This window comes from Myxine glutinosa, chromosome 4, assembly GCF_964187855.1.
Source record: "Myxine glutinosa chromosome 4, kmMyxGlut1.1, whole genome shotgun sequence".
In the NCBI taxonomy this organism is placed as follows: domain Eukaryota; kingdom Metazoa; phylum Chordata; class Myxini; order Myxiniformes; family Myxinidae; genus Myxine; species Myxine glutinosa.
The window spans coordinates 110,281,188-110,306,828 of record NC_136264.1 but is presented as its reverse complement, the minus strand read 5'-3'; the positions used below and the strand labels follow the sequence as shown (position 1 = coordinate 110,306,828).

Here is a 25,641-nt window from a genome sequence, read left to right as displayed (position 1 = left end):
ATCGGAGTTGATTTACCTGTACAGTTTTTGTGGACGATGCATACATGAGACATGTGAAATGTTGCAAGGTATCAAACATTTGTTCTGATATCTCCCATGCACTTCCAAGGTTGGAGAAGGCACATTGGAATTCACTGTTTGATCGCATTTTGTCCAGTGGTCCTGTTTTGCCTCGCCCAACGAAAGAACTTACAGTGTCACATCCAGTGTAAGCATGTGAATGTGTGAAAAACACCCATTCTGAGAACTATGCAACCAAATCTTTATTGATGCTTCCAAACAATCTCCAAAGCTTTGGCATATAGTGCCTGGTCAAACACACAAACAATTTCAGATAGTTCCACGGATTCCATGATTTTGAGTGATTGATTCAGTACCTCATTTACCGTCGACAACTCTGTGGCTGGTGCATTAACTGTTGGGAGGTGTGATATGGTATCCTGAACTACAACAATGTTGTCTCGGATTTTTATGATAAATCCGGTCCAACTGCTCACATCCTGAGAATTAGCGTCAGAGAGACATGCCAAGACCCAAGCTATATTTTTTAGTGTGGCGCTATTTACAGCAGCTGTTGTATCATGTTCAGTAGTAAAAATCAACTGTGGACCACCTCTCTTACCAGCAATATACAATTTTATTGTATCTGTCTCTGATGTAATGCTTCCCTTCTTCGATTTCTCAACTATGGGAGTGCGTCTATCCGGGAGTGGCCCAATTAGTTTTCTTTGAACAGCTATGCCATTTACCCTGTGTGATGTCCCCCCTCCACTCAATGTTTCCTCAAGACGATCAATGTTATCCCAAGCTAATGTTGTAAAGACACCTGGATGAATGTCAGATGGTCGTGGGGTGTCTTCACCACATGACAACTTTTGCAGACTAAGAGCCGTGTCTATTTCCTCAAGTTTTGAATATGATACACCGTGCCCTAAACGATTTAATGTCTGAATTAACTCGACATTTCCTGTCCATGATTTTACCGCGAAAGGTAAGAGAACTTGCTTCGGTGGTTTTTCCCTGCCGTTCGTACTATTATACACCAGGTCTTGCCCAAATGAATTTGCCAGTCTCTCTACCCTCTCTGAATTTGAGTTATTGCCTATATCTACGGTTAGTAGTGTGCAGAAGAAACCTTTAACAGGCTCGGGAACACAACAGTTCTTTATTTCAGTATCCGGAGGCCACTCCTTACTTATCTCCTGTGCTCTGACAATTTTCCGAAGTTGTGAGGCTGCTTTTGTCAAGACATTGTCTTTCTCCTGGGACGAGACGATGTTGTATTCCTCTCTCATGGAAAAGTGTTCCTTTGCAAGCTGGTCAGTTTTCAGGCTTGCTGGATAAACCAGAAGTTTACCGTTTGTACCATTTACAAACCGGAGAGTTTCGCCAAACTCTTGTTCTAGCTTTCTGCGTAAGCACTTCTTTGTTAATGGTTTCACTTCTATGATTGTATGAGCAAGAAGACTAGTAGCTAATTTGGATGTTAGATGTGTCATTGGAATGATATCTGGGTTAAGGATGAAGTCATTTTGAATGTAAGAAAACAATTCAATTTCTGCCTGCTCTAATGCATTAGCATACTTAGTCTCAGGATCACCAATGTCTTGCCTACCCCCTTGAGACAATTCATGATCCTCCTTTGTGTAAAAACGATAGCATGTGCGGTGGTAATGAGCTTCTGCTGCCACTAGTTCTCGATCAAGGAGGGCTAGAATCCTCGTGTCCTTTTTTCGTAAAGCGGCATCCCGTACTGTTTGGTCAGCGCGCAGCTCTCGACGTTGCACTAATCGTTCTCTTGTATTTTGTCCTTTAAGATACTTAACCTTCAGACAGAATATGCACGTGGCATCATATACTCTGCCCGTACTAACGCTTTTTCTCCGCGGCTGCCTCGAAAAAATGTCCGCAGCAGATTCTTCCTTCGTAGTTTCTTTTTTCACTATTGCGTCCAGGTCTCTTTTCATTGTAAAAAGACTCCGACATCGGCGATGATACCGGATTGGGGGAATTTCCCCAGCAGGAAGGTCCTTTGCTAAGTCCAAGACTGGGATACATTTCCTAATAGTTGCAGCATTCAAAAGCGTTTCCCATGACACGAGGTGCTGTGGCGATGTGAGTTTGGCACCAGGGTCTTTTTCATCACAGTTTAGAAGACAAACGGCAGTGGAGGGGTCTCGTCGAGCTCTCTTCAGTGGTAAGGTAGGGCCAGCGTCCATTGTTTATTTGATGTTGTGACTGTTGGGTCATTCTCAATGAAGAATCTGTGACAAGCAAAGCAAAAACTTACTACCCAATGCAAATAGTGTTGGGTTATTATAAATTTCTTTTCAATATTTCTACGAATTGTAAGCTTAAATCTTGGGCTACAATTGTTGGAAAGTTATAAAGAAAACTAAAGGTGAAACAAACCATTAAACCATTTGAAAGACACCATGAAAGAAGGAATTGATAACATGGAAAAGTTGTCCAATTTAAAACTGAATGCACAACAAATAATGATTACTCCCTCTTCATGCAATGTACAGAGAATAACACATGTTGAATTAATTAATTGCATTAATGCTGTTAATTACACTTTTCTGTTTATATTATGACATGTAAGGTTACAAGATGCAGCCTGTCTTAGATCGAGGAAGTTGTCCTTACAATCTTACCTGCATTGTTTGATCGTATGTCAACTAGAAGATGTGAAAAGATGGATTACATTGATGATCAAATTCTCAAGATGAAACTTAAAACAAAAGCTTGAATATTGCCATCTATTGAGTAAACTCGAAACTAAGAGGAGCATGCGTTAATTTATAACCCTGGAAATCATAAGCAGATTTTATGTCAATATCACATTTATAAACCAAAATGAGTCAATAAAAACATCAGAATCGTCTCACACAGCCTCAGAAATAGGCATTCTATAACTATTGAGACACCATTCCCTCATTCATTACTTGTGTTTTAGTCAAATACATGTTCTTCTGGGCTATTTTTGCGACCTCTAGAATTGTGACCTTTGGTTGACCTCTGATGACCTACATATTGAAATAACTTGCATAATCTAGTGTCATTATGATAGAGCGTACATAGGCATACAATTTGAGTATTAGATTTTCAATTTTGGTCAATCCACTCAAAACTACAGTCATTATGGTTTCTCCTACCCCCAAAACCCTGGATTTTAGGTATTTACAAGAAATGGTTCAAAATCAATTGCTCTGAAATAAAATTTTGCAAAAGAAACTCAATAATGTCCCCTTAGAATCATCTGACGACCTATAAAATATGCACTCCAAGTGTTTAAATCACCATTGGGTGATTTGTTACTTTATTCTAGCAACATGACTTGCCCTATGGTCAATTTTGGGCAACCCCTAAAATTGGTGACCTTTTGACCTCTGGTGACCTAAATAATGAAATATTTTGCATAAATCTTCTTGATTAAAATAGAGGGTACATAGACGGACATTATGAGTGGTATACTGTTAAGATTGACCAATCCAGAGCAAAACTACAGTCATTTTAGTTTCCCCGACCCCCACATTTTGGGCTTCAAATTATAGCGGTAGGGTGATGTTTGAGAGGTGATAACTACCAGAAAGCTGCCAATTTCACACTGCTATCACCTCAATTCATCATCTGTAGGTCCTAAACTATTACAAAAACATAGGGAGGCTTTGCCACCAGAGATGGTACCGATGGGTCAAATTTTCAGGTTTGGCCCATGGACTATACTCATACATCCACCTCCTCCAACCTTCTCCTTTGCTCTGCCCCCCCTCAAACAACCCCACACTGTGCGTCATCCCATCACCATCAAACCTTTTGTCCTCCTCACCCTTCCGTTTCTCCTAACTCTACTGCAATCTCTGACACACTATCAACAGCTCTCCCTGCATCCCCTCGAACCTTTCATCTCATCCTGCCCCTCCCCTGTCCTGCACCCGATGCTCCCCTCCCTCTTCCTTAACGGTATGGACCTCAAACATCCAGGGCTTCACTCAAACCTGATTGATCTCTCCATACAGGTTGCTTCTGACAAACCAGACGTAATCTGCTTAACAGAAACTTTCTCCTTCAAGATGTCTCTGATTCCTTAATATCTCTTCCTGGTTACTCGCTCCTCTGGTATAACTAGCCCAGCAGATATGTGAAAAAATTGTGCTTTTGGTGATACAAGCATGAAATTTTGAACACTGATAGAGCATACTACTAGGAAGATTTTTGGATATAGGGGCATTCAAATCTTTTCCTAGGGACAAAATGGCGGCCATTTTAAAAATGGCCGTTTACGGATAATAAGATACACAGTACCGATGTCTATAAAACTAGATTTACTTATTGCTCAAGCACACCTATGATGTTTTTTTCACGTAAACAGGTTGTAAGATCATAATTAAATGTCAACAAACTCACATAACATTTATTTGGTCCTTATTCTTTACAAAAATAATTACTTTTTGAGCTATTTTGAGCAAACTCCAGAAACACAATGGAAATGAAGTGAAAATGCCACATTAACGCTGTGGAAGTGACTTTCACTATAAAACAGTCTACAAAACAGTCTTCCACATGTTTGTGTATATGTAACAGGTGTGTTATTCCTCCTGTATACTATCGTGTGCACTCCCCTGCACAGTGACACAGAGCTGAGCACTGGAGTGCGGCCTTAACACACTTGCACTGTTTCCTGCAACCCTTCTTGCATCCACATCTAATCAATTGTCGGCATGCCTCAGTTGCCTCTGTGAGGGTTGTCCAATATATCCCCCAGCCGTTATTACTCTGTTTCCAACCCCATTCACTTGGCGATGGGAGCTCAGGTGCGCAAATCATCATCTGGCCCCAACAAAAGCCGGCTTGGTAGGCAGCTCTCTTGATGTGTTGTCTGAGGGCTTCTTGCGTTGGTGGGATAGCCTCTATTGATCTACCAGTCTGGGTGAAGAGATGCTTGCGGGCATCGTTAACATGTTCCTGGCTGCTTGTTCGATCGTAGAGCAGAACAACAAAACGCTCCAGTGGATCCATGTTGTCATTTGCAGTTGAAATGGTTGGTGTGGCAGCCAGTGCGCAGAAAGCTGAGGTGACCTCATCATAGGCTTTCCATGTTTCCCATGCTGTTTTCTTCCCCCTTCCGCCGAAGCAGGACACGGTGTCACACCCAGTGAAGGCGTGGAAGAATGGCAACCCTCGGCACTTGTTTGGTCCCAGTGCCACAGCCATCTCGTGAGCTGCCAAGTGCCTGAAATTCTTCCCTGTGCCAAAAGCAACCCAGAGTTCATCGATGTCAAGATATCCAGTTGCTGCCACTGCAAGGATCAAAACATCTGTGTCCACTGTGCGGATTGACACCTTGGTATAGCCCTGTCTGACTGCATCTTGGACATGGAGTAGTATCCTTGTATCTGCCTCCTCGTGACTACACGGGGAAAGACCAGTAACATCTCGTGGCTGTGTACAAAAAACTTCTTTGTGGTTTGTGGTGACGATTTGCTTGTCAGTCTCAATGTTTGCTATCCTCGTTGCTAGAAAGTCAAACAACTCCACCTTGTTCTCGTCTATGCGAAGGAAGGCCTGCCAGTTTCGAGGGATGGAACTAGATGGCTCAACTCGTCTCCTGGTGCCTTTACCCCTCGTCTTCCTGGTGTCGGCTTTCAAACTGTCTGGGAAATATTCATCCCAGATAATATCAACCCTGCTCTTATTTTGTATCTGAGATGTGATGTATGGCAAGAATACTAGTGATGCATACTCAGAGAAGGTCTTCGCATTACGAGGTGCCAGCATGTTCACGATGGCTGCTCCATCCAGGATCATGACTTCAACAGGGGGGCTTTTCATCATTTTCCCGTGAGGTGATCAGATCTTCTAAGCACCCAACCAGATCAGACTTGGTTCCAAGCCGGATTTTGCCCATTTGTGACAATGCAGGGGGACAAGCTTGGTTTTCATGTGCAAAGAATTCATCAAGATCTCCATTCCGTGTCTGGGATGCAATAAACAGCCTGGAGAACAGAACGCAGTCATTCTTCAGAGATACCACCTTCAACTCTGTTCTTGACTTCTCTCTGACTGGGGGTCGGCTGAAGAGAGGGAGATTGTTTCTTTTTATTGGGTCAGTGATAGGCTTTGTCTGATGTACAAGCCTCTCGTTCACATATGTGTCATACTGTTCTTTTCCCAGCTTCTCGATCTGGTAAAGGGTGTTGATGACTGCTGGGTCTGCCAGGTCTCTGCTGTCTAGCACCAAGAGATCTTTGCTGTCGTCACAGAATGGGTTCCCCATCTCTCCTATGACACGGGTGAGTGCTCTCACATCTCGAGCAAAGGCTACCTGCGTGTGCTTTGTCTGTTCATGGTGTTTTAGTTCAGTTTTCCTAATTCTTTTTTCTGTTGTGGCCTCGAACTTATAGATCAGTTTGGCCATCTCTGGACCAGACACCATCCATCGGCGCAAAGCTGCAGCATTCTCCGTAAGACCTACAGCCCCTCCATCACCTTTCACCAATGCATTATTTTGCTCGTGTGCCTGGTCTAAGGCTATGGCAGAGAATGCACGTGTAGTCTTCTTCATGGTGAAGTTTCCTGCCAGAAACTGTGCGTATACAGTTGGATGCTTTGTTGCAAGTGTCACCATGTCGCGCAAGTGAACTGGGATCCACCTGGCATAGTTTGTATGTCCCAAGGCGAAGAACCATGGTACAAGCTTGGTCAGAGCATCAGTGTACAGTTGGAAGTTTCCTTCACGGACGGATCTCACATAGATCAGGACTGCCAGTTCTAGCTGCATAATTAGGAACCAGAACTGAAACTGTGGACTTGCATTGGCTTGTTCACCGCACCAGTCATCTAGTGGTATCGTATCCTGTCCCTCATCTAGTCCACTGGTGTACTGGCTGTACGCTTCCTTCAGGAGAAGATAGAGAGTACTGGCTGTGACTTGGTGTGCTCGTCGTGTGCGTGTCACATGGGTCACTTTCAGGAAGGAATCAGCAGTACCACTTGTAGCAACCCCTGCAAGCATCAGAACGCCTGTCCACCCACTGCTATCCAGAAGGTCACCGAGGGTTTTCCATGCTGCCATCTCAATATGGAGTCCACCAAAGACCATGACGAAGTGATCTTCTCCGTGTGTTTCTGGCCATCTCCATTGGATCTGTTTGGCAAGTGTGTACAGTGGCTGATCAAGTGTGATTACAGGGATCTGACCTGGATTCAGAATATCGATTGCTTTCTTGATGACATCCATGGAGTGACGAATCATTGCCACAGATTTTGCCTGGTCATAGAAGAGAGGCAGCAATGAAGTTAAGGCCACACTACACTCTGGTTCTTCTGGAATAGACTGCTTGCTGGCATGGTATCCAGCCCATGATACTGTCTCGTCTCCCTTAAGTGGTGTGTCAGATAGCACTGTCTTCTCCATCTGCTCCAGCCACCTGTCAAAATGCAAGATAATGAACACAATTAAGAACAAACAAGTCCACACAAGTTAACAAGTCTTGGTTATTTAGGTACACATATAACTGTCCACAGTTCAAACACAATAATCAGTTACCTGTACTCAATCTGCATTGCTTCAGGGATGAGTTGGCAGTTGCTTTTGTTGGGACCCGCTAGCTTGGGTACAGGTGGGTCACATTTACCCAGAACAACAGGAGGTACGATGGTGTATGACTGTGGCAGGTGTGCATCTGTTGTTGATGTGTCATCTGGGTTTACCCGTTGAACTCCACGGCTATCGCTATTTGGGTGCTGGAAAAGTGAAATGCCAGTGCCATGGAAGGAGTCGTGGGCACTTGTTGAACTGGGGTTATGATCAATGTTATCCACTGCCCCAGTTGTGAAGAGGTCACTTTTTAGCTCAGGGGGGCAAACTGTACCCTCATTTTGGAAGAAACGGCAGATTCTGTTCCCCAAGTCCGTGGAGATGCTAAGCACCCTGTCATAGGAGATCGAGAGACCCAGGTTGAACATAGTATCAACCAGGTCTCTTTTTCGAGTCATTGTGTGGATAAGGGTGCCCAGGTACACAGGCAGGGGAGTCTCCCGATTGTGACTGTGCCTCGTGGACGTGGTAGTACTGCTACTCTCTCTGCGGCGTGAGTAACTGTTGAACATAAGGAGTTGTGAGATTGTGAGAGTAGGTGTTGATACCGACGAGTGGCTTGACTGCTCTTGGATGTTAGGACCATTCAAGATCATAGAAACTAGTGATACAAGCGAATTAGGTACCGAATGTTCTTGGCAGTGGGCTTCAAATGAACCACTAAATGTTGAGTTCATTTTCAACATGTCTCTACGAACTATATTTGCGGCTCTAGCAAGACAAACTCCATCACTGTCAGTGTCGTGATCACATGCCTTCTGAAGGGCTGAGCCAACATCCTGGTTGAAAGCAAGCAGAATATCTCGACCGGACATGTGCTCCTCTAGGTCTGGAAAATATGTCATGATTCGATCTTTGAGTTTGGTGGAGTGGACACGCCTGGTCAAGACTGTTCCAAGCTGTTCCAGCCTGGTGGTGTATAGTCTTGCTAGGTCTACCAGCTTGAACACTGGTGTCACAAGAGCATCTGTGCGGGCATCATCGATGTAGGACACTAGCTCTCCAAGTGCTATACCGTGATTGATATCATCTTGTTCATTCAGTGTTGTGCTTGTGGCCCTTGCTTTGTTATAAAGTGACACCAGACACTTCACGTGGTACTGTGCATCTTGTGCTATAAGGTCACCTGCACTCAGTTTAGCAAGAAGTGCCTGATCTCCTAGTTTCAGGGCAGCTGTCCTGACATGTTTATCGAGGTCGAAGGTGGAAGCTTTTCGCAGAGAATTAGTACCCGCTGGTTTGTCACAAAAGAAACACTTTTCAGGCTGTGGCTGTGTGTGGTCTACATGTACTCTGTGACGGGTGTACTTTCTTGAGACACTTGCGGTTTCTTCACTAGACGTTTCTCTTTTTTGTGCCCGATGCAGTTCAGTTTTGTTGTATTTCAGTCTGCATGAATCATGCCACTTAGCCTTGTGGCTCTGGAAGGTTGACTGGATACCTTCACCATTGTCCAGGCGGGACAGTTCTAGAGATTTTGGCAGGCAGCCCATCTGGCTGAAGGTGAGGAGATAATCTGCAAGAGTTTGGTATCCGGACCCTGTGGTTCGCTTGGAATCAGCTGGACAGGCAAGGGCCTCATCGGTGACCTCCTGACATAACACACACTTCTCCCAATCTGTCAGATAAGGCATGTTTGTTCCAGATGTACTAGGGCTTTGGGGGTCTAATAGCTTGAAATTTTTGTTGGCCATTGTCAATTAAGCATTATCCACCACCACCATCCAATCAATATACAAATTGGGAACCAAATCTAGGTAGCTACTACAGTCAATGAGCGAAGGTGCAGTGCAGTCGAGTTATCATCTGAAAAAGAAATACATACATTATTATCATAAATATAGTAATTCGCTTTCGTAACTTTTCACTAGCCTTGCATTGTTCCTTATAGTCACCTAGTCTATGATAGGAAAGTTCATAAAGCTACATCAAAGTTGTTCATATAAAGGTATTGAACCAAAATTACACCCAGGAGAAATCAGATAGTCATGCAAAGTTAAATAATTAAACCGCTAGACCAGTCCGGTCTATTGCAATGGTAAACCATTTGTTCTGCCCCTTATAGGCCACCGTAGATTCCAATTTTGAACCCAGTATGAAGGTATTGCATAGCATGTACATGACAATTTATAATATGCTCATTACATTGTGTTTCAATAGCAGCACAAATGACAAGTCTGAAATAATAGGTAAATATGTCCTTCTTAGCCGCCATTTTGTAAAATGGCCGCCATTTTGGGCCAAGGAGAAATCTGGAATGCCCCTACATCCAAATTTCACTGTAAGGGTATGCCCTAACTGTGTGCCAAGTTTCATGCTTGTATCATCAAAGGCACAATTCTACCACAATTCTTCACATATCTGCCGGACTAAACCCCCATCACACTGGCCTTACGGGGTCGTTACGACGTTTACGGCGGCGTTGCAGCGAAAAAATCGTGCACAACCGGGAGCATTCCTTGTGGCACCTGGGACATCCTCAACGCTTCCTGGAGCATTCGTATGGATCCTTAAGCATCCAGGAGGGGTCGTAATTTCTTACGAGAGTTTTGGTCCAGACCAAAACTCTCGTAAGACACTTACGGCAGTGCTACGGAAATCTAGACCCCAACGCTTCCTCATCGCCTCCTCAACACTTCCGCAACTGCCGTAACACCACCGTAAGACTCTGTAAGGCCATCTTAACCATCCGCAAGGATTCTCCCTCTCCTTGGACTCTCTGGGCAGCGGGTGCTCCGTCCATGGCTCTCCTGGATAGGTCTTGCCCCCTTGGAAGTCAGCAGCAGAATGAGGGGAGAGCGGGGGGGGGGGGGGCCCGTTTTTATATTATGGGCCGGGAACCGTAAGGAACCACAAGCAAACGTAGAGGCACCGTATCTCCGCCGTGTATATCCGCAACGAAGCCGTAGCAGTCCGTATTAAACCGTAATAAACCGCTGTGAATCGGTCACGGTCAAGCAAAATCCTCTCTCGGGTGTTCACGATTTTGCTCAAAAAATCGCAACGCTGCCGTAGAAAGAACATCCATGGACGTCCGTAAAAACCATTTTTTGGTGTGAGGTACCCCTATGATAGATCTGAGCCTCATCATGGTGGTGGGGTTGATATCTTTATGAAAAAAACGCTCTTCCTCACTCTCCTTGCACTGCCCTCTCTCCACCTCACCCCCAGGAGTACCTCTGGCTACGGCTTCCTCTCTGCTCCCACCTTTTGTTCATATGTGTTTTGTATCATCCTCCAAACAGTGATGACTCAATTTACATTTCGCTGTCTGACAACATGGACCAACTTCTATCCACTCATCCCAACTCTCTCTTCCTCATATGTGGTGACTTCAACTGTCATCATGCCAGCTGGCTTGGTGTGGATACCCCTCTCACCAGCCATGGCATCTCAGCAAAGGACTTCTGCGACCCATTGGGACTGACGCAACATGTCAATTACCCGACCCAAATCTCAGTCAATGGGGTATCTTCTCTTCTAGACTTGGTTATGACAAACTTCCCTGCAAATGTCTGCTGCTCTTCTTCTGCTCCAATCGGTTCTTCTGATCATGTGCTTGTTAAAGTGGATATCTCTCTGGCTTGTTAAAGTGGATATCTTGTTCAAGTGGATATCTCTCTGGCTTGTTAAAGTGGATATCTGATCATTCCCAGAGAGCCTCCTCAGCGTCGACAAGTCTGGCATTTCACTCAGGCCGACTGGCATGGTCTTCAAGCAGCCATCACTCATCAGGACTGGTCTCCCATATCTATTGCCTCTGACGTCAACTCTTCCTGGGGATTCTTCCAAAGTAAACTGCTCTCTCTCATGCACAGATTTTTCCCATCTCGTCTTCATACCCTTCCTTCCCTTCCTCCCGTCATACCCTTCATACCCTTCCTCCCGTCCATGGTACACTGAATCTTGTGGTGAGGCAGTTGCCCTGAAACAACTTGCCTTTGCCTCTTGGAAGGCTAATCCAACTGAAGGAAATCTCAGTTCCTTCCACCAAGATTGGAACAAATATGTGTCTACCCTCAGGATAGCCAGGAAGCACTATCTCTCTACTCTCAAGACTGAACCCTCAAGCCTGTCTCCTTCCTCCCAATCCTGGTGGCATCTGGTCAAATCTGTCTCTGGTGTTTGTTCCCCCTCCATCCCCTCCCTTCCCTCAAATGGCTACACAGTTGACATCGCATGTGACAAAGCCGAATGCCTCAACTCTGTGTTTGCCTCAAAATCTTTAGTCCCAAACCCATCTCTCTCTGTTCCCACCTTTCCCAGTCGAACCCAACTGCTCCTGGACTCTGTGTCCTTCTCTCCTAACAAGGTGGAGAAGTTTCTGTCAAACCTCGACTGTGATTCTGCAACTGGACCAGATGGCATTAGCCCACGGGTCCTAAAATCCTGCTCTGCCCCTATTTCACACCCTATCCCAATTCTCTTCACCCTCTCTTTTGATCAAGGTAATCTACCATCAGCTTGGAAATCAGCCAACATTACCGCTTTGCACAAAAAAGGTGCAAAAACAGATCCTTGCAACGACAGACTGCTCTGCCTGCTCCCAATTATCAGCAAAGTCATGGAATCCATAATTGCTTCTGATATCAAATCTTTCCTCTTCTCCAATAGCATGATTTCTGATCATCAATTTGGTTTCAGACTAGGTCACTCTACTCTGGACATGCTGCTTCTGCTGTCTCAACAATGGATGGAGGTCCTCAATGCCAAACAGGAAATCAGAGCTGTCTCCCTTGACATATCACGTGCCTTCGATATGGTTGGCACCCCGCTCTTCTCACCAAACTCTCCCCGGATGGTATCCATGGAAATCTCCACACATGGCTTGCGGACTTCCTCTCTGGTTGTAGTCAACGTGTGGCCCTGAATGGATTTCTCTGAACTCCCCTTCCTGTTCAGGCTGAAGTTCTCCAAGGCAGTGTTCTGTGCCCTGTGCTTTTTCTGGTCATCATCAATGATCTCTCCATTTCTCTGGAAAATCCTCTCTGTCTCTTTGATGATGACTCCACTCTGCTGCTCCATTCCTCATCCCTCAGATCGGCAGTCTGCAGCCTCCTCACTCTCTGCAGACCTCGGCAAAATCACAGACTGGTCAAACAAGTGGAACATCTCTTTCAATCCTGACAAATCTCACACTGTTACTATGTATCTCCGAAAAGACCTACTGGACAACCCTGCCATCTACTTTCTCAACAATCCTCTCCAAGAAGTTCTGTCACTCAAGGTTTTGGGTCTCACTATCTTTCCTGGGAAAACCACGTTTCCAAGCTGGCCTTCAAAGCCAGTCGCCAACTGGGCATCCTCCGTCGTGCGAAGTCTTTCCTTGGCACACCTGAGCTCCTCATCACATGGAAGCCTCTCATCCGCAGCTCAATGGAATACTGCTCTCTAGAGGCCCTTTATACAGAGAGTAACGACATGACGATCCGGAAAAATACGGTCACGTGACTCAGGGAGCCATTTTGGAGCCAAATTCGCGTTCGCTTAACTTCTCGCGTTCGCGTGTTATGCAAGTACAATCGATTCGACTACCTACGGAAGCCTTAGTTCACTGAAAATGCCGGGTTGTTGTGCATTTGGATGCACAAATAGACATGACAAGGGTTTCAAGATGTACAGATTCCCTTCAGATCCCAATCGACGTAAAATATGGGAGAATAAAGTGAGCCGTGTGGGCTGGAAGCCGGCTTCGTCTTCAAAGCTTTGCGAGCTAGGTCAAGTTACTGTTCAGTCCCGTTCAGAAAGTAAAGTGAATTATTTAACTTTCACCTTATAGAGACTACAAGTAATTCCCGCAACAAGTAGTCAATAGCTGTCATTGTATCATAGTGAAAACCGTTAATTTTTTTGTTTGGAAACATTGGATACTTTGCTTGACAGTACATTGTACTGTATTTTCTATATTTCTATTTAGAAAAAGAACGTTCAGTTCACAATATGCCAACAGTTTGATAACAGCTAGTATTAGGAATCATTTCTAGAGAATGCTTATGAATGGTTATGTTGTAAATTCAACAGGGCTGGACAAAAAGAAGTCTCTGTTTGGCATTATTGTGTATTCGTGCATGCATCTTAAGAAATAGCTTGCCCATGTAGCATATCCACTTACTTGCAATATGTATTTGGTCTTGCCATTTTTTTTTTTCAGGGGAACACAAAAGTTCTCAAAAAATTCCACATAATGCAATGAAAGTTTTAATGATTGTAAAGATAAAAAGCACGAAGTTGCTATTCATATTGGGGTCTCAACCCTCACAAGACCTCTAATTTGTATCGTTCTTCAAAATGGTAGTGATAAATGCTAAAAAAAAAATTCATCACATATTGCAATTTTGACAGCTGGACTACGTTTCATTTATTCTGATTGTACCTGGATCTGTTGCTGAATGTGGTTAACTGATGAAAAGAAAGCTGAAAAGGTTAATTTACAGTATGTGTGCATTGACCGAGAGCCTGTGTGTGTGTGTGTGTGTGTGTGTGTGTGTGTGTGTGTGTGTGTGTGTGTGTGTGTGTGTGTGTGTGTGTGGATATGTGTGTGTGGATATGTGTGTGTGGATGTGTGTGTGTGGATGTGTGTGTGGATGTGTGTGGATGTGTGTGTGTGTGTGTGTGTGTGTGTGTGTGTGTGTGTGTGTGTGTGTGTGTGTGTGTGTGTGTGTGTATGTGTGGGTGTGTGTGTTTATCCCGTGTGTGTGCATGTGTGTTTTAATGTGTTGATGTTTGTGTGTATGTTTGAATTTATTGGCTCTGAAAACGCATTAAATTTGTTCCAGTTTGATAATGTTTACATTAAATTCATTTCTTTCAGACAAAACACACGTGTGTTTTAATGCCCCCCCCCCCCCACCCCGCTTTTCCTATCCTCTTAATCGAAGAGGTTAAAGATTATTTTAGGTTACAAGACTACCTTGTCACATAGTATGTTCAAATTCTCTCCAGGCATCGTGAGTAACCCAAATTATTATTGCCAACATCGCGATAATGAGGATTCAGAAATCACCCATTTTGTCACTTCTCATCAACCGCTCATTTTTTCAGACAAACTAATATCCCATTATAGGCAATCTGGAACATAATGGAGCTAATACTCATAGACCGACATCTCGATACAATAAAATAAATAAATAAAAACATTCACCGTACTCCCTAACCCGCCCCGTGTTTGTGCAGTGGTGCATTGCATTATACACGCATAGCTCATAGTGCACTGTGCATGTGCCGGTTCAGTGGTTCCGCACAATTGGCCCCAAAATGGCGGCGTATTCTCAGTTGTCGTTACTCTCTGTATAAAGGGATTCTACTGCTCTCCCCTCTCTGCTGGTGCTCCTGCCTCACACCTAGCTCGGCTTCACGCTGTTGAAACCAAAGCTTTCAGAATCATTGGAATCTCCCGCGATGAATCTGATTCTGAGGGGCTTTCACTCACCCAGCGCAGGCAGGTAGGTGGTCTTTTTGTCTTCTACCGACTCCTAACCGGCCTACCACCCCCAGCTATATCTGTGCTCTGCCCCCCAAATATTCCCACAGGTCGCACAAGATCTGCTAGCAACCCTCTTCTGGTGAAATTGCCAAAATAAAAACTCGCTGCTCACCTTCACTCTTTCATTCCTTTTTTCTTCTGCCTCTGGTACAAACTCCCTCACTCTCTTCAATCCCACTCCTCCCTCCATGTCTTTAAAACAGCTGTTCACCACCATCTCTTATCTTCCCCCATCCAAAACCTTGATCTTTTATACCCCTGTTAATTCACTCCAGATCCACTTTTTTGAAATACTGACTTCTTTCTTGGAAGTCCTAACTGTGTTCCTGTGTTTTATACCTCTCCCAACCCACCCCCCCCCCCTCCCATGCATCCCTCCCCCAAGCTCTCTCCCTCCCACAGATCTCCCGATGTCCCTGTTCTCTACTGTTGTACTTGTTTGCTTCCCTATCTCTCCCCATCTTGTCTGCCGCTCCCTTTATTATATGTTTTATGTGTCCGTTTTTTGTGTGATTAATGTTCTCTTACACGAGCCTCAATCTTGTATACAAAAAAACAACAAAAAAAACAACTGAACTACAAAACTAACCTACTCAAAATATATATTTTGAAAAATCTTCATCTACTTTATAGACAGCCTAATTCAATATTGGTTGCTCAGTCCTTGTTGCCCGAATATACTGCAGGAAGGTCCATGACTACTCAAATTTTTCACAACTTGAAAAGATTCCACAAAAGGTAAGGAAAACTGTATCACTATGCATCGTAATAGGAAGGGAAACGAGGGTGTGTGGGACCACGACTGTCGATAAATCTTATGGGGGCTTCCTAAAAGGTGTTTTCCCAAAGTAAGTTGCGAGGCAACTGGATGGACTTCTTTCGTGTTGAAGACAACAAGAAGGAACTCTTTGCCTATCTCATATCAAAAGTCGCAGATTTTATCTTCCACAATCCAAAGCTGTCTACATAACATCCGGAGAATCTGTGGTATCCATGGGTTCTAACAACACAATGCATGGTTTCAAATAGTTCAATGAAAGTTGTAAGGGTGGTTTCACATTCTAATTTATGGTGACCATCCCTTCCTTGTTTACATACGTTTTGGCATATCATCCCTGCATCCTAGCTACATTAAAAAAAAACCTTTTAAAAATTACTTGTGTGTGTATATAAAATTTATTGCACAAAAGTTTGGGTTATTCCAGTAATATTCATATTTTAGGGTAAATTTACAAATTATCAGTGATAATAGTCATACATGTATATTATTTTAAAGTAATAGCCATTGTAAATGCATGTGAAGCTAGAAAGGCACTCTTCGACGTCACGACGTCCAGTGATATGCCTACGCCCACAGTATTACATCATGATAATACTTGTATCAAGTTTTATTTCAATCCATTCAGCTGTTCACAAGTTATCACATTTTTAACTGGCATGACCTCTGACCTTTGACCTCGGGACCCCCAAAATTTGATCAGTTCATCGTCCCATCATTATACATTACTGTACCAAGTTTGATTTTGATCCCTTTAGCCCTTCTCAAATTATAGTCCTATTACAGATTTGACCTTTAACCTATGACCTCTTAAACCCAAAATCTAATCAGTTAATCTTTACATCATTATACATACATGCACCAAGTTTAAATTAGATCACTTCAGCCATTCTCAAGTTATAGACCTATTACAGATTTGACCTTTGACTCCAAAATATATTCACTTAATCTTTACAATAATAATAATAGCCTGGTGTTGGCTTAGCGGTTAGGGTGCTGGCTTGGGATCCTAGGATCCTGGGTTCGAATCCCGGTCGATCGCTGAATTAACGCCAAGGGGGTGACTCAGCCTGTCATCCTTCCGAGGTCGGCAAATTGAGTACCAGCTTGCTGGGATGAATGATCCCGGTGTGTACCCCGGTTTAGAATAGGTGCACCGTATCCCTGCACATTGTAAGAGCGTGACCAAGGGTTGGCGTCAGGAAGGGCATCCGGCCATAAAAACATTGCCTCAAACAGGGAACCATGATTGTCATGGGGCCCGCAAGGCTAACCCCTGCTCTAGCGGGTAAAATGGCCTTAAAACGATCATTCATTCATTCATTCATTCTTTACAATAATATACATGCCTGTACCAAGTTTGAATTAAATAACTTCAGCCGTTCCCAATTTATAGACTTATTACAGATTTGACCTTTGACCCCAAAATCTAATCATTTAATCTTTACAATATTATACATACCTGTACGAAGTTTGAATTAGATCACTTCAGCCGTTCTCAAGTTTAAGACCTATTACAGATTTCACCTTTGCCTTTGACCCAAAATCTAATAAGCTAATCTTTACAACATTATACATACCTGTACCAAGTTTGAATTATATCACTTCAGCCGTTCTCCAGTTACAGACCTATTATAGATTTGACCTTTGACCTCAAAATCTAATAAGTTAATCTTTATATCATTATACATACCTGTACTAAGTTTGAATTGGATCAGTTCAGCCATTCTCAAGTTATAGACCTATTACAGAGTTTGACATTTGACCTATGACCCCAAAATCGAATCACTTAATATATACAACATTATGCATACCTGTACGAAGTTTGAATTAGATCACTTCAGCCGTTCTTAAGTTATAGACCTATTACAGATTAGACCTTTGGCCTTTGACCCCAATATCGAATCATTTAATGTTTACATCATTATCCATGCCTGTACTAAGTTTTAATTAGATCACTTCAGCCGTTCTCAAGTTATAGAACTATTACAGACTTTGGCCTTTGACCTTTCACCTCTTGACCCCAAAATCTAATCAGTTCATCTTTACATCATTCTACATAAGTGTACCAAATTTGGTCAGAATGCCATCACTGGTTCACAAGTTACAAGTTATCGCGGTAACGTTATTTTTACCTAACATGACCACTGACCTTTGCCCTTTGATCTCGTGACCCCAAAATCTAATCAGTTCATCTTTACCTCATTATACATACCTGTGCCACGTTTGACTAAGACCCTTTAGCCATTCTGAAGCTATCGCAGTAACGAAAATCTATCACGTACGGACGGATGGACGGACAGCCGGACGGACAACATGAAAACATAATGCCTCCGGCGACTTCGTCGGTGGAGGCATAAAAACGACTTCAGTAAATAACAAGAACAGTGTGATTTTATTGTGCCAGTTAACATTTGTGCGTCCACCCTTTGTCTTTGTGCCATAACGATCTTACCCATGCTTGCTGTATATGACTCAATCACTCTTACAGGAATCTTGTGCCAAATATCCTGTAGTACATTCGACTGTTATATAAGGTTAGTTGCAATATTGTAACAAGTAATATATTGTTGGAAAGTGAATCCTCTTACAATTAAAAGACTTCCACTAGGAACTGCATGGTGCCGCATTATCTGCTTGTACTTCTCTTTTGTTCATGTCACATTGATTTAAAGAAATTTTCCTACACAAAAGCTCATACACAACTTCAGACAGCCACACAGCAACCCCATGCTTAACAGTCTGAAATTTGGAAGGAGGTGGGCTTGGGGCATGAGAGGGGCGGGGGGGAGGGAGTGAAAGGGGAATGGGGGTTGACGAGGGTAGAAAAGATGATGGTGTTGGATGGGGGATGATTTGAGATGGTGGTTGACAGCTGTCTTGAACACTTGGAGGGAAGAATGAGGCTGAAGAGAATGTGGAAGTTGATTCCACAGGTAGGAAAAAAGAGAAACAAATGAGTGGAGTTGAGCAGTGATTCCGGATTTTGGGAGTTTTGCCAGGTTGGGGTTGATGGTGGACCACATGCACTCCCCAGCAGTGGCGTAGTTAGGGTTAGTGGCACCCGGAGCCAAAAGTCAATGCTAGCGCCCCACAGGCACTGGTATAATCAGGAATTTATATTGAGGGGGGGGGGGGGGGTGCTGAAATTGGCAATTGGCTGAAAATTTATGATTTTTCAGATGAAAATAGATTTTAGAATTTTGACCTTGAGTTGACCTTTGATCTCAAAATAGATGCTTTCCCAATTCAGTGATGCGCTATGCAATTTCTGTTTAATTTAGTGTCAATCAGATGAAAATTGATGACTTTTCAGATGAAAATAGATTTTAGAATCTTGACTTTGAGTTGACCTTTGATCTTTTGATCTCAAAATAGATGCTTTCCCAATTCAGACATCCAATGTACAAATCCTGATCAGCTTTCAGGTCAATCGGATGAAAAATGACGATATTTTTAAACTTCAAGCAGCCATCAATCGTCTGGATTGGTCTCCCATCTCCACTGCCTCTGACATCAATTCTTCCTGGGAATTCTTCCAAAGCAAACTGATCTCTCTCATGCACAGATTTATCCCATCTCGCCTTCAGTTGTCTTACCCTTCCTCCCATCCATGGTACACTGAATCTTGTGGTGAGGCAGTTGCCCTGAAACAACTTGCCTTTGCCTCTTGGAAGGCTAATCCAACTGAAGGAAATCTCAGTTCCTTCCACCAAGCTCGGAACAAGTGTGTGTCTACCCTCAGGAGTGCCAGGAAGCACTATCTCTCCTCACTCAAGAATGAACTCTCAAACCTGTCTCCTTCCTCCAAATCCTGGTGGCATCTGGTCAAATCCGTTTCTGGTGTTTGTTCCCCCTCCATCCCCTCCCTTACCTCAAATGGCCACACAGTTGACATCGCACGTGACAAAGCCGAATGCCTCAACTCTGTGTTTGCCTCAAAATCCTTAGTCCCAAACCCATCTCTCTCTGTTCCCACCTTTCCCAGTCGAACCAAACTGCTCCTGGACTCTGTGACCTTCTCTCCTGACAAGGTGGAGGAGTCTTTGTCAAACCTCGACTCTGATTCTGCAACTGGACCAGATGGCATCAGCCCACGGGTCCTAAAATCCTGCTCTGCCGCTCTATCTCACCCTCTCTCTGTTCTTTTCACCCTATCCTTTGCTCAAGGTCATCTGCCAGCATCCTGGAAATCAGCAAACATTACCGCTTTACACAAAAAAGGTGCAAAAACAGATCCTTGCAACTACAGACCAATCAGCCTGCTCCCAATTATCAGCAAAGTCATGGAATCCATCATTGCTTCGGATATGAAATCTTTCCTCTCCTCCAATGGCTTGATCTCTGATCATCAATTTGGTTTCAGACCAGGTCACTCTACTCTGGATATGCTGCTTCTGCTGTCTCAACAATGGATGGAGGTCCTCAATGCCAAACAGGAAATCAGAGCTGTCTCCCTTGACATATCACGTGCCTTCGATACGGTCTGGCACCCAGCTCTGCTCACCAAACTCTCCTCCTATGGTATCCATGGAAATCTCCATGCATGGCTTGCGGACTTCCTCTCTGGTCGTAGTCAACGTGTGGCCTTGAATGGATTTCTCTCATCTCCCCTTCCCGTTCAGGCTGGAGTTCCCCAAGGCAGTGTGCTGGGCCCTGTGCTTTTTCTGGTCTTTATCAATGATCTCTCCGACTATCTGGAAAATCCTCTGTATCTCTTTGCTGATGACTCCACTCTCTGCCGCTCCATTCCTCTTCCCTCAGATCGGCAGTCTGCAGCCTCCTCACTCTCTGAAGACCTGGACAAAATCACAGACTGGTCAAACATGTGGAACATGTCTTTCAATCCTGACAAATCTCACACTCTTACTATGTCTCTCCGAAAAGATCGACTGGACAACCCTCCCATCTACTTTCTCAACAATCCTCTCCAAGAAGTTCTGTCGCTCAAGCTTTTGGGTCTCACCATCTGCCATGATCTTTCTTGGGAAAACCACATTTCCAAGCTGGCCTCCAAAGCCAGTCGCCGACTGGGCATCCTCCGTCGTGCGAAGTCCTTCCTAGGCACACCTGAGCTCCTCACCACATACAAGGCTTTCATCCGCAGCTCAATGGAATACTGTTCTCCCCTATGGGCTGGTGCTCCTGCCTCACACCTGGCTCGGCTTCACGCTGTTGAATCCAAAGCTTTCAGAATCATTGGAATCTCCCGCGATGAAGCTATCTCTGAGGGCCTTTCACTCACTCACCGCAGGCAGGTAGGTGGTCTTTCTGTCTTCTACCGACTCCTCTCCGGCCTTGCTCCCCCAGCTCTCTCTGTGCTCTGTCCCCCAAATATTCCTACAGGTCGCACAAGATCTGCCAGCCACCCTCTGATGGTTAAACTGCCGAAATCTCGGCTCTCTGCTCACCTTCACTCTTTCATTCCTCTTTTCTCCCGCCTCTGGAACAAACTCCCACACTCACTTCAATCACACTCCTCCCTCCAGGTCTTCAAAACAGCTGTTCACCACCATCTCTTATCTTCCCCCATCCAAAACCTTGATCTTTTCTACCCCCACTAATTCACCCCAGATCCACCTTGTTTGAAATTCCAACTTCTTTCCTGGAAGTCTTGGCAGTGTTCATATGTTTTATACCTCTCCCACCCCCCCCCCCCCCTTCCCATGCCTCCTCCCCAAAGCCCTCTCCCTCCCACAGTTCTCTCGATGTCTCCATGTCTCTCGGTCCCTGCTCTCAAATGTTGTGTTTGTGTCCTTCCCCCTCTCTCCCCATCTTGTCTACCGCTCCCGATGTTATTTGTTTTGTGTGTCTGTTTGTCTTTCTTTGTGATTAATGTTCGCTCTTTCACGAGCCTCGATCTTGTATTAAAAAAAAAAAAAAAAAAAAAAAAACTTGACTTCCAGATTACCTTTGACCTCTAAATCAATAGGCTTCTCAGTCGTGACTACCTCTACAACTTGGTAAAGTTTCATGACGATCAGTTTAGAATTTGACCCGAAGGCAATTGATAAACAGACAGAATACCAAAGTCGACCGACCAACATACGAGTACTTGAAAAATCTTCGATTTTGCAAGTCATAATAGTGCCATCATTTGGCAATAATAATAACGAATGTATAAACAAGAAGACGTCATGCGTTACACGATACTTGCAAAATCCGCCCCCGCCCAACCCCCCCCCCCCCCACCAAGAAAAAAATTCCATTGATACAGCAAATTGTCCATTTCAACAAGATTAAAATTGACAATCTTGATCAAAGCTCGGGTCAATAGGAAGAAAAGTGGCGATTTTTCAGATGAAAAATGATGATTTTGGAAGGTTGGGCTTGAGTTGACCTTTGACCCTTTGACCTCAAAAATAGTTAGTTTTCCTATTTAGTGACTCAATGTGCAAATGCTGTTCAATTTTCAAGTCAATCAGATGAAAATTGAAGATTTTAAAAACTTGGCCTATGTTGACCTTTTGGCCTATGTTGACCTCAAAAATAGCTGGTGGTTGAATTCAGTGACCATATATGCAAATCCTCTTAGAATTTCAAGTCAATCGGATGAAAATTGATGATTTTAGAAATTTGGCCTGTCGACCTTTTGGCCTATGTTCACCTAAAATATAATTTGTGGATGAATTCAGTGACCAGATATGCAAATGGTCTTCAAATTTCCAGTCAATCAGATGAAAATTGAGGATTTTAGAAATTCGGCCTATGTTGACCTTTTGGCCCATGTTCACCTAAAATATAATTTGTGGTTGAATTCAGTGACCAGATATGCAAATGCTCTTCAAATTTCCAGTCAATCGGATGAAAATTGAGGATTTAAAAAATTTGGCAAAGTTGGTGACCTTTGGCCTATGTTGACCTTTTGACCCCCAAAAACAATAGGCTTCTTGCTTATGACCAACTCTACCATTTGGTGAAGTTTCGTGACGATCGGTTTAGAATTGTGACCTGTAGGCCGGTGACAAACAGACAGACAGAACCACAAACGCAACCGACCAATATACTTGAAAAATCTTCCATTTTGCAAGTAACAACCCCCACCCTGGTCCAAGCACATCAGGGCTTGGTGAAAGGTAAGCTAATGCTCAAGCAGTACAGCAGGCAGGTATGCTCCAAGGCCGTGAGGACCAATGAAAATGGAATATTTATCATCAATTCGTCCCAATGCAATAGTTCGGCGACATCCACCCCTCGTGCATAATGAAATTGCAAGCGATAACTTAGTGAAGCAACAATATTACAACCACATTGTTCAAAGAAACACTTTCTAAACATCCCGTGTTAGTTCAGAGCCGGGTCAGTTCCTCGATGTTGTCCTTATTAGGAAAACTTTTCGGAACTACAGAGAAATAGAACTTTCGCTCATTTTTTAAAACTCCTGTCGGAGAATCCCAGCGAAATGTGTCGTTTTTCGAACTACTGTTCTTTTTGTTTATCGGAAACGAACCAAAATGAACATCTGCGTCGGGAATTGCGAAATTCCGTTGATAAATGCAACTTGCGGGCGATATTTAAGGATGTGTGGAAACACATTTGTTTCGCGGTGAACGTGAGCGCAAGTCCGACTCCGGAGACGCTCATAACGACGTCAATGGACGGGAGAGCAAAGGGGGAAAAAAAATAAAAAAATACATGGATCAAAATGAAGGAAACGATGGAATATCGCTCGATCGACCGAGAAACGTGTGCGTGCCTGACGGAGGTACGAAATACCACTGTTTGAGACTCATGAAATGACCGGAACTTAGTCACGGATTTACGCCATGATGAAGCCCCTCCCGCGGACGCTTATAACAGGGGATGGGAAAGAGCGGCTACTCAGTCGGAGTGTGAGTTGAAACGAGAGCGACGTGAGCATGAAGTTCCTCACGATTTGCCTTGCGGTGACGATAGTGATGACGGGTAAGCAGGACGTGTTGGGAGATGGCGGATTTAGAGCACATGTGGTGTTATGGAGATGCAAGACCTTAATTCATTCATTAATTCATTCTTCTCTCCACCCCACCTCCTCTTGCAGGTTGCGAAGGAAGCCCTCGTGGGTATAACGAGAGCACCGAGGTGAAGCCGAGCCAGGTGCCCGAACCTCGGGCGATGCACATCTCCAAAGTCGGATACAACGAAATGGCGTGTCCTTCGGAGAAGCGAGCGTTTTGCCACAATGGCGAGTGCGTCATGATCTTATTGACCATCGACGAGCCCATCCTGTCGTGCCGGTGCCAACCCGGTTTTAAAGGATTGCGTTGTGACGAACGCCTCCTACTCACCTCCACGGATCCCGACAACGGAATGCCCGACCCGGTGGTGATGTCTGTGGCGGCGTTAGCCGTGTCCTGCGCGTCCCTCCTCGTTTCGTGCCTCGTCATTTTCATCGGGCGCAGGTACGTTAAATCTTGACGTCCTCTCATTCCTCCTCTTTTTACTCTACACTCGTTTAAGGTCAATAGTTGTGGCGGCAAACTCGCCTCAATGTTCACGAAACTCAAGGGAATTCCGCCATCTTGACGCGTCTTGTCTCCCTCTCCACAGGCGCTCGGATTCCAGAGAAGATGAAATCGACTTCGTCTTAGCGAGGGAGAAATGGAAGCAAGTCCAACATGTAATATGAGGACCGTTGTTGTGGTAAGTTGACACATCCCACTCCACATATTTTTTTAAAGAAGAAGAAGACTACCTAGTAGGCTTTTGAAGAAGAAGAAGACTACATAGTAGGCCTAATTATTCGAGTCCACATTTTAGAAACTATGCATGTAATGAACTGATGAAGCCAAAGGTATTTTGCCAACGAACCGCTACTAGTACTTGCAAAAAGCCTCTGCGGTGATTTTGAAAAATGGATGCCATGACTAATTCTGTCAACCACTTGTTTCCCCCTCTTCAGCGTTACATCCATGAAGGACAAGTCGCATCATGATGCCACTGACAGTATCGGGCATGAAGGAACATGGCGAGATGCAAAACGGTTTCCTTGCGGATCGCTTCTCAACACATCACGTGTTGACGTAAAGCCGTCGCTCTGCGTGACCTACCCACGGTATCTTATTTGAGAGGAGTTCGACCTGCCTGGAACATCTCGGTGACGACGGACGTCGCTTAAAAAAAAAGAAGTCAATCGTAATGATAAACAAACTATTTAATGCATATTTTAAATTAATATTTATTTATTTTGCCTTTTCTACTCCGTGCAACACGTGCCTCTGATGTTTTACTTTGTGCACGATGTTATTTATACCGTCCATTCCTGAACTTTCCACAAAAGCATCTGAAAATAAACGTTTCTGCTGTGTTACGTATGCAGTGTGAAGAATTCCATTGGTATTGTTTTGATTTCCTGAACGATTCTTCTATGATGGCTAAAATCATTCCCACGTTCTTGTGGAGTTGGCCTAGGTTAGGCCAAGTCTTTCACGAACCGGCTGGCCAGCCTGGCGCTTGGCCAAATCATTCAGACAGGAATTTGTAACTTGGCCATGGTGCCAGCGATAGCTTGCCCACCCTTCAGTAAGGGCACGATGGGAGCTTTAGCGTCCACCAACTAATGCCAGCAGATGGGACACGCAGTAACGTCCATCCAAGGGATGGCACACGTGAATCACTCTGCCTGTGAAACACCGGGACAACAATTTATAGTTGAGATGGGATTCAAACCCAGGCTAGACAGCCTGGAGGTGAGTGTACATATGTCTAGGCCATCCTGCCAGTCCCATTTCCAGAACAACAATTTGATTTATTAAAGACCGCTTGGAATGATTGCTCAACTCTCACGATAAAAGTGTT

The 25,641-nt window shown here is 44.2% G+C and overlaps 2 protein-coding genes across 2 annotated transcripts; one reads left to right on the top strand and one right to left on the bottom strand.

Annotated features, from left to right (window-relative positions):
- Nucleotides 1–248: 248 nt before the first annotated feature.
- LOC137425072 (uncharacterized) lies at nt 249–24,003 on the bottom strand. Its single transcript, XM_068113086.2, has 2 exons — nt 23,873–24,003; nt 249–2,264 (listed from the first exon to the last, which is right to left on the bottom strand). Exon 2 carries the CDS (start codon nt 2,217–2,219, stop codon nt 264–266), a length of 1,956 nt encoding a protein of 651 aa, XP_067969187.2. The 5' UTR covers nt 2,220–2,264; nt 23,873–24,003; the 3' UTR covers nt 249–263.
- On the top strand, nt 23,400–25,172 carry LOC144891794 (uncharacterized). Its single transcript, XM_078776270.1, has 4 exons — nt 23,400–23,769; nt 23,885–24,245; nt 24,394–24,486; nt 24,746–25,172. Exons 1-3 carry the CDS (start codon nt 23,724–23,726, stop codon nt 24,470–24,472), a joined length of 486 nt encoding a protein of 161 aa, XP_078632396.1. The 5' UTR covers nt 23,400–23,723; the 3' UTR covers nt 24,473–24,486; nt 24,746–25,172.
- Nucleotides 25,173–25,641: the final 469 nt, after the last annotated feature.